The sequence below is a fragment of the Heptranchias perlo genome, chromosome 5 (assembly GCF_035084215.1).
Source record: "Heptranchias perlo isolate sHepPer1 chromosome 5, sHepPer1.hap1, whole genome shotgun sequence".
Lineage (NCBI taxonomy): Eukaryota > Metazoa > Chordata > Chondrichthyes > Hexanchiformes > Hexanchidae > Heptranchias > Heptranchias perlo.
In genome coordinates, this window is record NC_090329.1 from 67169301 (window position 1) to 67187085 (window position 17785).

The window sequence follows — 17785 nt, forward strand, 5'->3', positions numbered from 1 at the left end:
AGTATATGTTGCAATATTTAGTTCAATAACCCATACATGCTTGTAAAGTGCAGAGGTGAAGTCTTTATCACTTGTCTTTTGGACTTAGTCCTTCATTCATTTGTATGCAGTTGACATGCTGGGATTTGCTGTTATTATACTAGAACAGTATTAGATAAAGTTGTGGTGCACAAAACAACATACATTTATTTTATGATTTTTGGGTTGGTTTAATTGAGAAATATTAAGACTACTTTTGATGATTTTTTAAAAATGATTGTTGAGCTATGAACATCCTGAAAATCAAGCAAAGTTGGGCTACCAAACAAATAAACGCATAATGTTAAGAGGAACAGTTGCTGGGTGTGTCAGAAGTACATAATCTAGGTTTGGCACACTGTGCAGTTCCGAACAACTTACTGCCATTCACTCCTCATCACCCAGCTCTGTGTAACATTGTTCTTGAATTTTAAAATGATGATTTCTGTTTAAAAATGTAAGTGAAACAAGATAAATGAAATTATATTTTATATTCTGGTTACCTGAAACATCTTGTGGTTAAGACGTCGCAATGTACCAAGATTTTCTTGACTTCAAAATTAGTTTTATTAGTGTGCATTTAAAATCATGAAGCAACACATGTAACAGAACATACATCCAATATCATGGAACAACATAAGCCTACTTACTGTGACAATTGAGTAGTGGTTGGGAAAGGTTTTGGTTGGGTACACTGGTATCATGTATGGAGTATGCACGCCACAGGTACCTGCCAAGAATCACGATAAATGGAATAAACATATTTTTACTCAGTGTGCTGTATTTCACTGCAAGTAAATGCACTTGTCAACATAAACTTGGATTTCAGAAAGACATTCCCAAGAAAGACTTAGGTCGATGGAATAGATACCAATGTACTAGAATGGATCAGCAATTGTCGAGTTGGTGGAGACCATTGTGTTGTGGTGTATGGGGAGATATCCGGGTGGCAGTGGTGTACCACAGAGGTCGGTGTTGGGATTGCTATTGTTTATAATTTTTATAAAATGATGTGGAGGATAGAATTGCATTCAAGATGTCTAAATGGTCAAATAACACCAAATTGGGAGCAGTAGCAAAATGATAAATGATCAACGTGAACAAGTTTAAAAGGACCTAGAGAGAAAAGCTATGTCAGTAGGCAGGAAATGGCAAATATAATTCAATACAGAGAGGTGTAAAGTTATGAGACTTAGCAGAAGACAGTGTGGATTATGTACTAACAATAATTGCTTGCGGTGTTGCAACAGCAAAATTATCTTGGGTTTCGGTGGACAGGTCACTAAAACTGTTGGAACAGTGTTTAAAGTTAGGAAAGTGAAGAGAATGTTGGGATGTATGGTTAGAGGCGTAATTTGTAAGTTGAGAGAAGTAGCTCTAAAATTATATCTGGCCTTGGTGAAAGTACCGCATACAGTTTGGGTCTCCCCATTTTAAAAAAGGATATTAAGTTGTTGGAGTGAATGCAAAAGAGAGCTACTAGATTAATTCCAGAACCAAGGAGACAGCGCAATTTGGAGAGATTAGCTACCATGGGACTTGACTTTTCGTGAAAGGGGCGATTTGATAGACGGCTACTAGGTATTTCAAGAATGTGGATTCAGCTAAGTTTTTCTGCTGTGTATGAAATTCAAGAACAAAGGGGTCACGGCTTCAAACTATGCACAACAGAAAATGATTTTTTTTCATTTAAAGGGTGGTAAATGTGTGGAACAGACTACCAACAAGGAACTATGGCACAAGGAACTATGGCACAAGGAACTATGGCACAAGGAACTATGACTGGGTTCAAAAAAGGTCTAGACAAGTTCCTGTCAGCAAATGGGATTTAAGGTTATTCGATTTAAAAATACTTCTAGGCAATTTTGTGAGAAGTTGGATGGGTAGGTTAGATGTAGCAGTAGTCTACCTCTGCCTGGATAGTGTTACCATGTTACTAAAATCAGATAAAGGAATTACTAAGATACCTTTTATTGGAAGAAAGTAAACAAAATTGCTGTATCTCACATTGTTTTTACATCTCAAAATAACCTTAAAAAGGAAAATAAAATCAGCCTCAAATTTGGTTTAACTTTGGCGACAGAGCTCTGTAGACTTTGTTTCCTTTACAGTTGCTAATCAAAATCACACAGCATAACCAAAACCATAAGCTGAAGTCAAACAGCAACTCGTGACTCAAGGCATGTCTAATGACTCACTGACAACTCCAAAGCATATATTTAACACATAAACACAAATGTACTTTTCAGCCATTCAAAGAAATTGGAAGCAGATTTTTAATTTCAAAATAAGCTGGTTAAGAAAGCATAGAACCGTAGAATTGTACAGCACAAGCCATTCAGCCCATCATGGAAGAGCTATCCCCTCAGTCCCATTCACTTAAAAAAAAATCAAATAATAATGCACTTCCCTTTTAGCTATCATGGATTCTACTTCCACTTTTGTGTCTGGTAGAGCATTCCATATCCTAACAACTCTCTATGTAAAGAAAAATTTTCCTAACCTCTCTTTGTTCTTTTGGTGACAATCATAAATTTATGCCCTTTATTTATTGGCACATTAGCCAGTGATATTATTTTTCCCAATTTAATTTATCACAAATTTGAATCCCCCATTAGGTCTCCTCCTGAGCATCCTATTTTAATGAAAAAAAGTTTCTTTGCCCTCTGATCCTTGGGATCATCTTAATAAATACGGTAGCATAGTGGTTATCTTACTGGGCTAGTAATCCAGAGTCATGAGTTCAAATCCCGCCACGGCAGCTGGCGAATTTAAATTCAATTAATTAATTAAATTCAATTAATTAAATAAAAATCTGGAATTAAAATACTAGTATCAGTAATGATGGCCATGAAACTACCGGATTGTCGTAAAAACCCATCTGGTTCATTAATGTCCTTCAGGGAAGGAAGCCTGCCGCCCTTACCCGGTCTGGCCTATATGTGACTCCAGACCCACAGCAATGTGGTTGATTCTTAATTGCCCTCTGAAATGGCCTAGCAAGCCACTCAGTTGTAAAATCTCGCTACGAAAAGTCATAATAAGAATAAAACCGGACGGACCACCTGGCATCGGACCACTAGGCACCGGACACGACAACGGCAAAAGACCAAGCCCAGTCAACCCTGCAAGGTCCTCCTTACTAACATCTGGGGACTTGTGCCAAAATTGGGAGAGCTGTCCCACAGACCAGTCAAGCAACAGCCTGACATAGCCATACTCACAGAATCATATCTTTCAGCCAATGTCCCAGACTCTTCCATCACCATCCCTGGGTATGTCCTGTCCCACCGGCAGGACAGACCCACCAGAGGTGGCGGTACAGTGATATACAGTCAGGAGGGAGTGGCTCTGGGAGTCGTCAACATTGACTCTGGACCCCATGAAATCTCATGGCATCAGGTCAAACATGGGCAAGGCAACCTCCTGCTGATTACCACCTACCGTCCTCCCTCAGCTGATCAATCAGTCCTCCTCCATGTTGAACACCACTTGGAGGAAGCACTGAGGGTAGCAAGGGCACAAAATGTACTCTGGGTGGGGGACTTCAATGTCCATCACCAAGAGTGGCTTGGTAGCACCACTACTGACCGAGCTGGCCGAGTCCTGAAGGACATAGCTGCTAGACTGGGCCTGCGGCAGGTGGTGAGCGAACCAACACGAGGGAAAAACTTACTTGACCTCGTCCTCACCAATCTACCTGTCGCAAATGCATCTGTCCATGACAGTATTGGTAGGAGTGACCACCGCACAGTCCTCGTGGAGATGAAATCCCGTCTTCGCACTGAGGACACCATCCAACGTGTTGTGTGGCACTACCACCGTGCTAAATGGGATAGATTCAGAACAGATCTAGCAGCTCAAAACTGGGCATCCATGAGGCGCTGTGGGCCATCAGCAGCAGCAGAATTGTATTCCAGCACAATCTGTAACCTCATGGCCCGGCATATTCCTCACTCTACCATTACCAACAAGCCAGGGGATCAACCCTGGTTCAATGAGGAGTGTAGAAGAGCATGCCAGGAGCAGCACCAGGCGTACCTAAAAATGAGGTGCCAACCTGGTGAAGCTACAACTCAGGACTACATGCATGCTAAACAGCGGAAGCAACATGCTATAGACAGAGCTAAGCGATTCCACAACCAACGGATCAGATCAAAGCTCTGCAGTCCTGCCACATCCAGTCGTGAATGGTGGTGGACGATTAAACGGGAGGCTCTGCAAACATCCCCATTCTCAATGATGGCGGAGTCCAGCACGTGAGTGCAAAAGACAAGGCTGAAGCGTTTGCAACCATCTTCAGCCAGAAGTGCCGAGTGGATAATCCATCTCAGCCTCCTCCCGATATCCCCACCATCACGGAAGCCAGTCTTCGGCCAATTCGATTCACTCCACGTGATATCAAGAAACGGCTGAGTGCACTGGATACAGCAAAGGCTATGGGCCCCGACAACATCCCAGCTGTTGTGCTGAAGATTTGTGCTCCAGAACTAGCTGCGCCTCTAGCCAAGCTGTTCCAGTACAGCTACAACACTGGCATCCACCCGACAATGTGGAAAATTGCCCAGGTATGTCCTGTCCACAAAAAGCAGGACAAATCCAATCTGGCCAATTACCGCCCCATCAGTCTACTCTCAATCATCAGCAAAGTGATGGAAGGTGTCGTCGACAGTGCTATCAAGCGGCACTTACTCACCAATAACCTGCTCACCGATGCTCAGTTTGGGTTCCGCCAGGACCACTCGGCTCCAGACCTCATTACAGCCTTGGTCCAAACATGGACAAAAGAGCTGAATTCCAGAGGTGAGGTGAGAGTGACTGCCCTTGACATCAAGGCAGCATTTGACCGAGTGTGGCACCAAGGAGCCCTAGTAAAATTGAAGGGAATGGGAATCAGGGGGAAAACTCTCCAGTGGCTGGAGTCATACCTAGCACAAAGGAAGATGGTAGTGATTGTTGGAGGCCAAGCATCTCAGCCCCAGGGCATTGCTGCAGGAGTTCCTCAGGGCAGTGTCCTAGGCCCAACCATCTTCAGCTGCTTCATCAATGACCTTCCCTCCATCATAAGGTCAGAAATGGGGATGTTCGCTGATGACTGCACAGTGTTCAGTTCCATTCGCAACCCCTCAGATAATGAAGCAGTCCGAGTCTGCATGCAGCAAGACCTGGACAACATCCAGGCTTGGGCTGATAAGTGGCAAGTAACATTCGCGCCAGATAAGTGCCAGGCAATGAACATCTCCAACAAGAGAGTGTCTAACCACCTCCCCTTGACATTCAACGGCATTACCATCGCCGAACCCCCCCACCATCAACATCCTGGGGGTCACCATTGACCAGAAACTTAACTGGACCAGCCATATAAATACTGTGGCTACGAGAGCAGGTCAGAGGCTGGGTATTCTGCGGCGAGTGACTCACCTCCTGACTCCCCAAAGCCTTTCCACCATCTACAAGGCACAAGTCAGGAGTGTGATGGAATACTCTCCACTTGCCTGGATGAGTGCAGCTCCAACAACACTCAAGAAGCTCGACACCATCCAAGATAAAGCAGCCCGCTTGATTGGCACCCCATCCACCACCCTAAACATTCACTCCCTTCACCACCGGCGCACTGTGGCTGCAGTGTGCACCATCCACAGGATGCACTGCAGCAACTCGCCAAGGCTTCTTCGACAGCACCTCCCAAACCCGCGACCTCTACCACCTAGAAGGATAAGGGCAGCAGGCGCATGGGAACAACACCACCTGCACGTTCCCCTCCAAGTCACACACCATCCCGACTTGGAAATATATCGCCGTTCCTTCATTGTCGCTGGGTCAAAATCCTGGAACTCCCTTCCTAACAGCACTGTGGGAGAACCGTCACCACACGCACTGCAGCGGTTCAAGAAGGCGGCTCACCACCACCTTCTCAAGGGCAATTAGGGATGGGCAATAAATGCCGGCCTTGCCAGCGACGCCCACATCCCGTGAACGAATAATAAAAAAAAAAATTGATTCATAGAAGTTTACAACATGGAAACAGGCCCTTCGGCCCAACATGTCCATGTCGCCCAGTTTATACCACTAAGCTAGTCCCAATTCTTCTTCCCAAAATACATCACATCACTCTTCTGCAACCTCTCCATGGCCTTGATATACTTCCTAAAGTAAAGTCCCCAAAATAGGACAAAATATTTTAATTGTGGCCTAACCAATGCTTTGTGTAGGTTTGGTTTTACCTTTTTGCTTTTGTATTCTACACACCAATTTATAAAACCTAGGATCCCATATGCTTTTTTTCCAGCTTTATCAACGTTCTCCCAATTCTAAAGATGTCATTATGAACCCAAGAGTCTCTGCTCCTTTCGTATTAAAGCTTTAACTTCATTCTTCTTCCCAAAATACATCACATCACGCTTCTCCCCATTAAATTTCATCTGACATTTATTTGCTCAATCTTCCAACCTCTATCTCCTCCTGGAGTTACTTACGTTCCTCCTCACAGTTAACCACGCTCCCTGTTCTTGTGCTGTTTGATACTGTACCCTTATACTCATGTCCATATAATTTCTATATATATTTTAAGAGCAATGCCATACTCCCTTTAAAACTATGTGCTTTAATTTTAATCAACAAGCCTCATATGTGGCACCTTATCAGACAACTTTTGAAAATCCATACGCACAATATTCATGGCATTTCCTTTAATAATACACTCCATAATTTCCCCAAAGATCTCTATTAAATTTTTCAGCTTTGTTGATAGCTGCAACTTTAATATATACAAAGATGGGCTCAATTAAATCGCTTCTATATTTGGGCTTTGCGTGGAGCTATCTGGTTATACCACTTATTTCAAACAATGAAAGATAGCTCATCCTATGTAGTAATTAGGCATCAAACTTACATTTTAGAGTGATATCACTGACAAAAGAACCTGTAAATCACTGCTCCTCTAAATAAAAGTGGAGGACGATTTTATGATTGTACAGTCCCAGTACGGAGTCTCACCTACTGGGAGTGCGTGTCAAGAAATCACAGGGAGGCTCCCCACAACTTTTCATCCATTCATTTCAATGGGTGGAAAATTGTGACTGGCTCACCCACGATTTCCCAATGTGCTCCTGGCGAATAATGCTTCCAGCCGTATTTGTGAAATCGGCCCTATGTATCTATATCTATTTAATACAATAAAAACATTAAATCTACTGCACATGTCCTATCCATTACACTTCAAGTATCAACCAGTTCAAAATGTATAAAGAAACATGGGCAGTCATTTGGAATGTACAGAGAAGCTCTCCAGGAACAGAAAATACCAAAGTCAGAGGGCCCAATTTTGAAATGGTGGTGGGTTGGCAGCTGGGGCGGGTGGAGGTGGGTGGGGGGGGGGGGGTGAAGGAGCGCGTGGCAAAACAGAATTTTAAAAAAAACTTACCATTTCCAACGCAATCGCAATGTAATTGATGGTGGTTAAAGTTCCTCCTGGGTTTCGTGCCCGATCTTCCCCTCTTCCCCCCCCACCCTGATCTTCTGCTCCAGCGCCGGATGACATCTCTTTCTCTCTCTCTTCCCCCCCACCCACCCAACTCAGCGTTGCAGCTCCTGTCAGCAGCCAGCCGGCGCTGGAACGGAAGATCGGGGATGGGGATTGGGGGAGGGGGGGGTGGCGGGAGGAGGAGAGGGGGAAGATCGGGGGGGGGGGGGGGGATTGGAGAGGCACACATTGGACATCAGAGCAGGGTGGAAAGGTAGGTTGATTTTGTGTAATGGTTTGTTATTTAATTTATTTTGTTTCTTTTTTACCTGATCCAGCCCTTCACGCCTGGTTTCACCAGGCATGAATCAGAAACCGTGGGAAAGCCGCCCAGTTAAGTTAAAAATCGTTCTAACTACCTAATGTCACAAGCAAAGTGCCTTAAGTACGTCAATGAGGTACATTTGGTTCTTTAACTATCATCCTGCCGGCTTTAACTGCCGGCGGGACTTCCGGATTCGGGATGCCCGCGCATACAGGTGCATCTGTGGGAAACTCGGAAGTCGGCGGGTTGGAGCCGGCTTCCGAACCCGCTCTGCATTTCTGCAATTTTCGCAGCCCCCCACCCCCGCAATTTATGTTTAAAATTAAGCTCAGAATGGCTACAGCCTCTTAAATGACCATACCAAGTACAGTTTAAAAAAAGACAATGCAACCTAATTACCTATTAAACTCTGAATAAACTCACCCAATGTTTACTTAACAGAAGTTAACTTTGTGCCTTAAAGGGACACAGCATAATTTTAGCAGCTGAATAATATATTCTTTATTACATGATATAATATAGTCCTTATAAAGCAGAGCATGTCCAACTTAAAGTGTGCAACACCATGGGAGATTTGAGAGATTATATCATGAGGGTAATTTTTCAAGTACATGTGTGTGCTCAGAAAATAACCCTCTAGCTACATGCACACAAATAATGGCCCAGACTTTGCTGTGAAAATAATGGTGAGGCTAACAGCACTCAGTTATTTATTTGCAAATTCGACAGCAACTTCAGGCGAGCGGAGAGGCACAGTTAAACGCGGAAATCCGGAAGCTGCAGTCCAAGATGCGCTGCCCCACTGTCAGCTTCAGGAAAATGGCATCTCACCATCTGACTCACCGTCAAATACATTGAATGGCATGAAGTTCCTGTACTTATGTAGCAGATACGGACTAAACCCGCCACAAAAAGTTAGGACTTGTCCATTTCAGTCTAAGTACCCTTTTAACGATATGCTAAGTCTTAATTACTGCCAAATAACCTCTGAGGCACTGAAAATTAACTTTTACAAGGTGGATTCTCACTCCTACAGCTTTTAATTATTGTTGGAGATTTTTTTTAAAAACAATTTAAATAAAAAAAATTTTTTTAAACTTTCTTTCTCTTTCTTATCTCTCTTTCTTAATCCAATCTTTCTTTCTCTCTCTTTATTTTGCTTTCTGTACCTGATTTGACATTGAATTCAGTATTCTAACTTACATTTCCTGGTTCAGACTTTACGCTGTTAATTTCACAATCCTTCAATCTGATTGGTTAAGGAGATACACAGTTGCTTGCCCTGTTCACACAGGTCCCAGATGCCTTGTTTGGATCTCCTGCTTACAGTAACTTGCTGTGCAAAATCTCATGGAAAGTCTATGGGCACGTCTATGCAAGTCTAATGAACGGCTAGAAATCCGACCCAATATATTAATGAAATCAAACTTCGCAAAGAACAAAAAACTTCAGTCAGCATATTTACTTTCAGTTCAGAGACTTTAAAACTTATTGCGCTTTGCCTTTGTTTTGGAAAGAGTTACACAATGACTATTGGTGGGAAAGTGATACAATTGGGTAAATTTTAACCCCCTAGAACGGGTGGATTGGGGGTGGGTGGGGAGTAAAAATAACAGGTTTTTGGAGCAGGACCACATCCCGGTTCCAACTCGCCCACTTCTGGGTTTAACCCAGGCAGGTTTGTATGCGTGCGCACAGCAGGCACCAGGAAGTCCTGCCGCCACTTAAAGCCAGCGGGCCGATATTTAAAGGGGCAATGTACCTCATTGAAATACTTGAGGTACTCAATATTTTGCGGCTTGGACAATTAACATGTTTGGGCTTCCCATCGCTTCCCATTCCCATCAGGTGAAAGCAGGCGGGAAGGGCCGGATCCATGAGGTGATGCCTTTATTGCACTGCTTGTGGGCCCAGAGGAGCAGGAGTGCTTCATCCAGGCCCAACAAGCTCACCTGGCCGACAGGATCCCCATCCCCCTTGGTGGACCCCCACCTACCTCTGACTCTTCACCCGAACTCCAGACTTCCCCCGGTCTCCTCCCCGACCCATGTTCCCTCCCCAACCACCCCAATCTCCTCCCCGACCCCACCCCAATCTCCTCCCCAGCAACCCCCCCACCCCCTGATCTCCTCCCAGGCCCACAATCCCTCCCTCCCTCCGAAACACGGCTGCCACTTGCTACCGCAGGCCTTCCTGCCCGACAGCCAGCCAGTCTGTCAATCAGGTTGGCTGCTGGACGCGAAACCCGGAAGTGAAATTGATTGGCCTCGTTAAGGTCATGATCGCGACCCGTCGACTTACCTTCCGGGTTTTGCACCTGGAAATCTTACCCCCACTCCCTTCCCAGCTGGAAGTTAAAATTTACCCCCATATAACAGATGGTACAATTTGATTTTGTACACATTTAATTCTAATGAAAATCATGTGAGTATAGACTACTTTGAATATAAAACAGCACTGGTTGTCATGCTGAGTGTTCCACACAAATAGTTCATGTTTTTTTTTAAAAAGTGTCTGATACATGGAATTCTGTAACCTTCCTGGTTTGTTTACTAATTATGCTGTGCTCTATTACTCATTGCCTTCTCCTGACAATCACAGCAACAGCAGTTAGGGGACAAAGAGCAGTGATCAGCAATGCTCATCACCAAATCGGGACACCTTGGAAAGAAAAACCGAAAAAGGATTAGATTTGAAATGCAAGCCATTTTAATATGAACTTTTAAAATATGAAAGCATGCTCATTAGATACTTCAGCTTCAGTTCTCCAATCACTACAGTAGCATCTTTGTATAAAAAGATGTTAAATGTAATTTTTTGAGTACTTGAAAAAGTTCTGAAAATCATGAAACATAGTTGTTTTAAAAATCTGACAAATTTGACAAACCAAAGTACCTGTTTTAAAGTGTGAAAAATGCATTCAGCCAAATGTGTGTAGCAGTTATTAAGTAGCATTAACACTTACTCTATTGGAAATCTCTTCAGATACACGAGTCACAGGCTCAAGGTTACAGCAGTTCTATGATGGTTTGACACACAACAGAAATGGATTTGTTCTCATGATTTGCATTGTTATTTGAATATCTTAAGAGAAAAGCTTAAGTTTATAACCACTATATGATTCCCAAGGTAAGATTATCCTCTACTCTAATGTTTTTTCTTAAATTATACACACTTCGGGGCTGGTAAGAAGATTTATTCCATTTGCTGCCCATTTTCCTGGCCATTATTTAGCATCATTGCAAACACTGTCGGCTAAGTTGCCTTGTGAGTTTGAGCCATGGCAACCTCTGGAAAGTAGATTCTGTGCATTTTGTAAGGATACTTCTTTTTAAATTTTGGATCCACTTTTGTCCCTATTCCAGTTGGCACTTCTATGGCACTGATGCACAATAACAATTGGCTTAAATAATAAAACGCAACAACATCAATACCGCAATTTAAGACATAATTTGCAGTTGGTTGCCAGGAAATTCTATGGTCTAATGCATAGTCAATTATTCATTAGCTAAGCAATAAGGGAATGGAATAGCTGGTATATGGCAAGGGTATTGAACATTTTGCATGATCCAAGTAACTTTCACCAACAATGCATATTGAAACTAATTTCTGGGAGGGGAGAAAGAGTGCAAACAATAACAACCTAAAGACACTTACAAGAGAATGGAATATATTTGTTTTTCTCCCTTTTGATGATACTTACTCAGTTTGTCTATAACAGGCACATAACTCTTCCACTTCTGCAAATAATCAGCTCTGAAACCGTCTAATGAAAACAAGATGAGAGGAGGCCGAGTATACCTATAAAATCAGCATGTTGGAAGCAAATTCAGATTACAATTACGATTGTAACTTTTTCACAGAAATAAGTACTAACTGAATTCTATCAAGCAGGTAACTTTGCTTCAGATGTTCTTAGTTTAGGATGAAATAACCAACACTGCTCTTACACATATCATAGAATATGTAAAATAAAACAAAGTGGATTATCTAAGCGACCCAAGGCTCGGGAAACCCAGCAGCTGAAGGGAGGTAATAATGGCCGGATCCAGCAGTTAAGTGCTTTTCCAGCACTGCTTGTGGGCCAGGAGAAGGATTGCTTACCCCTGGCCCCTCAAGCAAACCTGCTTCCCTCCCGCGATCGGACCCACCTCCCCAATATCCGACTGGCCCGCAATCTTCTCCCCGGCCCGACCCCACACCAATCTCCTCCCGGCCCGCGATCTCTCCCCCGATCTTCTTACAGCCCGCACTCTCCTCTCTGCCCCCCCCCCCCCCCGCCACGATGTCCCGATCTCACCCCCCGCCTTTCCTCCCTCCTCTCCACTCCCTGGCTGCAGCCTGGTGCCGCAGGCCTCCCCGCCCAACAGCCTCTCAATCTAGCTGGCTGCTGACTGTGAAACGGAGAAAAATATTTAGATGAGGTCCTGCCTTCAGGGAAACAGGCATTTCCAGGTTTCCCGGTCCCTACCCCTCCCCCTGCTAATCCCCCCTCCCCCCCACCCCGTAAATATCAGGGCCTTAGTTTTCAAATTTGATTCCCTCGTATTTCAATCCTTTGCCACAGCGTGCAACTTGCCTGGATCAACGCTGTCCATCTCCTTCATAATCTTTAATACTTTAAATAGATCACCTTCTAAAAAGAATATGCCTAACTTCCATAGAAACAGGAGTAGAACATTCAGCCCCTCAAGCCTGTTCTACCCGTCAATTAGATCATGGCTGATCTGTACCTCAACTCCATTTGCCCACCTTTGCTCCATATCCCTTGATACCCTTACATAACAAAAATCTATCAATCTCAGACTTGTAAACCTATGGAGCTGTACTCCTGCATGAGTCACCATCTTTAAGACAGAAACAGGAGAGAGAAATTTCATTATTATTAAATACATCCCTATCCCACAGTTAGACCGATAAGATACTGCAGGATCCTAGTTATCAAAATAATTCATAGGACAGAATGGAACCTGGTGATAGTGTTGAATGCTAATGCACTCAGTACCATGTAACAACCAGAAGCCATAACTTCTATGCTTAACAATGTTGCGTTGGATTTATAATAGCGACATGTATTAACTACAACTTCTAAATTATATCTTGCTCTATACGTGCAACCCAAGAAAAGAAAAATCACACTGGCTAACTATCCCAAAGAACTGTACTTCACTTAAGGTAATAAAACAGGATTTGGGAAGTTCAAGGTGACCTGGTGGCTCAGGCACTTGACTCCCAAATAAAAGGTTGAATATTCAACTCCCAAGGTTGTCATTTCACTTGTTTAAATTAGAAAGTTCATAAATTCTTGCTTAAGCCATAAAATGCATCATTGCACAAACATGAAGCAACCCAGATTACAGGGCTTAAAAAACAGATATCACCCAACTTACTACGTTGATATAATGGCCCCAATATTACCAGGGAGGCAGGATGGCAGCGGGGGGGTGGGGCGACGGGGTAACCCGCCCAGTGAAATCCGTCCATTCCCCACGTTAACGCGGGTAAATTGAAGCCACTTAACGTGGTTTCCGGGTTTCCCGTCGGAAACCTGCACTGCGGGCGGACTGCACACCCGCATCAAAGGCTGTCAGCTGGAAGAGCTCTACTTAAAGGGGCAGTCCTCCAATGCTGCTCCTGCAGCAAACAACCAAAATTATAGAATAGAGCAGCCCAGGGGAAAGGCTGCTCCCAGATTTACTGATGTCTCACTCCAGGTCTTACTGCATGTGGTGAGGAGGAGGAGGGTTATTTTCTACCCAGCGGACGGAAGGAAGTGGCCTGTCTCTGCCACCAAGAAGGCCTGGCTCGAGGTGGCAGAGGAGGTCACCAGCAGCAGCAACGTCTCCTGCACATGGATCCAGTGCAGGAAGCATTTCAATGACCTAACTAGGTCAGCCAAAGTGAGTACACTCACTCATTCTCCTACACTCCGTCTTCCACATCATCGCCCCCACCCCACAACTCAATCTGTACATGCCAACACTACTCTATCACATCACTCCTCGCACCCATTCAAAAGCTCATCTTCAACTTACCTGCACTTACTCACCTCCCCAGAACTCATCCAACCACTACCATTCAACCCAATCCTCATACAATGTCATGGCTCTGTCTCATACTCACCCTCGGATGCATCTCTTTCACGGTCAGCCTCACCCAAAACAATGCATTCAGTGGTTGGCCACGTCACCATCCCTCACTCCGCCTCTCTTTTCTCCTATAAGGGGTGAAAGTAGAGCCCAGAATGCATGGGAGAGGGCGAAGTCCGGAGGGGGGCCGCAACATCAGGTTGTCCTCACGGAAGCGGAGCAGGAGGATCTTGAAGTGAGCCGCACCCTCGAGTGCCTGTCCGTCGGGGACGCCGAGAGTGGCACCCAACAAACGGCTGATGACAGAACTTTAACATTCAGCACTCACAATAGCAAATGATGTTAACCTGCTTTGCCACATTCAGCACCTTAACATCTGTCATCATGCTTAATGTTGCCTTTTGTTCTCTTAAGGGCCTTCAGCGACCGCCGTGATGGCGGAGGGCAATTCCTCAGAGGACCTGCCGGCCTCTGAGAATGCACCGTCACATCTGAGCGAACCATCCACCAGCGCAGATGCACACACCTCGGTGGGTCCCCGTCCTCACTTAGTTGGGGTCGCACATGGTGAGTCACCACACACGTGAGCACGAACAGACATTGATGGCAGGGGCAGCTGTGGAGAGTCCACGTTGGTGGGAGCACTCTTCTCCAGGCTCTGCTCAGCTGGACACAGATGCTGAACCCTGGGGGCCATCCTTTAAAAGGAGAATGATCGAGGGGCAGCAGCACATTTGCGAGGTGCTGGAACAGGTGCCACGCGCACTCTCCACAATCGCGCAGAGGATGGAATGGTGGAACAGGTACAGGAGGGAATCGCTGAGATACTATCACAGGGACGTGAGGGAATCTCTGATATAGTGTCACGGGTAAGTGCAGGATGTCTGCGATGGAGGGAAGGCTAGCCTCCATCAAGCTTCAAGCATAGCTCACCAATGAGTCCATTGAGGCCGTGACAACGGACTCAGGGTGAGCAATTTTCTGCCACCTTAAACAGGCAGGCAGATACACTAGCACTGGCCCTACAAAGCTTCACACATGTCCTCCAAACTGTCATCCAGCAGGGTAGGAGTGATGTGGGTCTGGCCCAGGAGAGGGATGATGGCGAAAGGGGACATGGAAGTGAGGACGCCACTCAAAGCGCTCCCACGTCTCACCCGTTGCCCCCCTTTCAACCAGTACCCGCAATGCTGCCTCCTCTCCGGGTGGTTGAGTCTGCCTCTGCACAGGTGCAGGAGGAGCAGTCTTTGGAGGGGCCCTCATGGGCACGGAAACCCAGAGGGCGTAGGCCCAAAGCATCTAATCGTTCAGGGCATGACCAAGAGTAACCTGCCACTACCTCTGCTGCAGCCACAGGGGAGGCACCACGTAGGAGTAGTCGGAAGCGTATGGCAAAGGTTTTGTGAGCACAAAGGGTGTTTGACGGTTTGTCATGTTTTTTATTTATATTTGATTTTTGTTAATGGCACATTAAATATTATTATTGTCACCACTACTGCCACGTCTTGGCCATTCTTGACTGACTTGTGTAATAAGTCCCTTTCATGAGGTTCACCATGAACTCCCACCCTTGATGCCACCCATTGGGTCACCCCACAGTGGGTGTATGTGTAGTTGCACAACTATTTTGTGCAGGTTCCTGTGGCGCAGCACTGTGTTGTAGAGCTCCACGTGGCGGAGGTGGATGACGTGCCTGGCGAGGCTGGTGATGTTGCTCGTCCTCGGATGAAGTGATGAATGCAGCTATGGCGCCCCCCATCCTGACGGTGTGAGTTTGAGGGGGTCCGCAAAGTAGGTAAATGTGTTTGCATAGCAGAGTTTAGGGTATAAATTAATAATTTTGAGTGGAAAGACAAAGGTGTTGCAGCCAAAACTTTGTCTGAAGTGACAGAGTGTCCTGCAGTAAATGAGGTTTTCCCCCCAACTGTCAAAAAATCCTTTGCATCTCCCACTGGCTGCTGACTGAAACACGTCTGCGTCAACAGGGAGTGTTTCCCACAGCACGGGAAACACACTGAGGATCCTTCAAAATTGCACCCCAGCCAAAATCTCCACTCAATGAGGTCTGTCAAGTACCTCAACTAGCTAAATAAGTATCTAAATTACCATCCCGCCGGCTTTAATTGCCGGTGGGAGTCCCGCATGCGGGAGCTGCACGCGCACCCGAACGCGTCATTGGGGAACCTGGAAGTGAGCGGATTGGAGCCGAGCTCCGAACCCGCTCCTGGATTCTGCCATTTTCGAAGCCCCCCCACCCCGTCCCCAATGCACCCGCTCAGCCATCTGAAAATCGGCCCCAATATCTCCTGACAGCCGGTCAGAGAGTGGCATGGACTGCAATTATGGACAACTCCACAGTTCAGTGCTCCACCCTCCTGACTGGAAGACAGCAAGTAGTGAGAAACAGCCTGCAAGGAGTGGAAAATTTATTACAACTGTACGATGTGGGGTTAACCTTTCTGTGTACGGTTTGTGGTGACACCATTTCCATTTTTGCTATCTGCTTTCAATGTACAGACTATTAATTTCAGTCATGTGAACAACTAAAATGACTACCTGAACAATCAACTCTGGTTCTGACCAAAAAAAGACAACTAAAATTCCCCACTCTGAATTTCTTCTTCTCTGCACTGCTTTCAAAGCTTTCCAGAGTTAATACTGCAGATCTGTGTGTGTCCACAATGGACAAATCTACCTGATAGTCTAAGCCAACCAAATATCATTCTATACTGATTTTATTGCAGATTTACTAATATATCCCTTATACTTTTGAAAAGCAGGTCTACAGTGGCACGATCAATCTTTGTTATTTGCTTTATCTATTCAAATAACTGTTGTGTAGTGGGGGACTGCTGTTCAGCAAGGGCCCTTGAGTATACCTTTTTAATTGAAGTGAAATTGGTGGGATTCATTTAATTTGAATTAATTAGTTAAAGGGTAAGTCATGTCAGGACAGCCCAGCCCCGTGTTATGCTCTTCCTGCTCTATGTGGGAAATCAGGGACCCTTCCGGTGTCCCTGACGACCATGTGTGCGGGAAATGTATCCAGCTGCAGCTACTGACAAACCGCATTGCGGCACTGGAGCTGCGGATGGATTCATTAAGGAGCATTCGCGATGCTGAGAACGTCGTGGATAGCACGCTTAGTGAGATGGTCACACCGCAGGTAAAGGTTGTACAGGCAGGAAGTAATTGGGTGACCACCAGGCAGAGTAAGAAGAGCAGGCAGGCAGTGCAGGGGTCCCCTGTGGCCGTCCCCCTCTCAAACAAATATACCGCTTTGGATATTGTTGAGGGGGATGACTTATCAGGGGAAGGCAGCAGCAGCCAACTTCCTGGCACCAGGGGTAGCTCTGCTGCACAGGCTGGGAGGAAAAAGAGTGGAAGAGCTATAGTGGTAGGGGATTCTATCGTAAGGGGAACAGACAGGCGTTTCTGTGGCCGTAAACGTGACTCCAGGATGGTTTGTTGCCTCCCTGGTGCCAGGGTCATGGATGTCACTGATGGGACCAACGACATTGGTAGGAAGGGAGATGAGGTCCTGCATCAAGAATTTAGGGAGCTAGGTAGCAGATTAAAGAGCAGGACCTCAAAGGTTGTAATCTCTGGATTACTCCCAGTGCCACGGGCTAGTGAGTATAGAAATAGGAGGATAGAACAGATGAATGCGTGGCTAAAGAGTTGGTGCAGGAGGGAGGGTTTCAGTTTCCTGGATCACTGGGCCTGCTTCTGGGGAAGGTGGAACTTGTACAAGTCGGACGGGTTGCACCTGAACCAGAGCGGGACAAATATCCTTGCGGGGAGATTTGCTAGCACTGTTGGGGGGGGTTTAAACTAACTTGGCAGGGGGATGGGATACAGAGTGGAGCTACAATAGGGGGTGATGTGCAG

The 17785-nt window shown here is 45.5% G+C and overlaps 1 protein-coding gene across 1 annotated transcript in view; it reads right to left on the bottom strand.

Annotated features, from left to right (window-relative positions):
• Positions 1-17785, bottom strand: part of LOC137321828 (venom phosphodiesterase 2-like) — a 138777-nt gene that overhangs the window by 81598 nt on the left and 39394 nt on the right. Inside the window, exons 5-6 of the mRNA XM_067984532.1 lie at positions 11509-11606; positions 669-748 (exon numbers count right to left, since the gene is read on the bottom strand). Of these exons, the coding sequence (XP_067840633.1) occupies positions 669-748; positions 11509-11606 (178 nt within the window). The remainder of the gene's footprint in view (positions 1-668; positions 749-11508; positions 11607-17785) is intronic.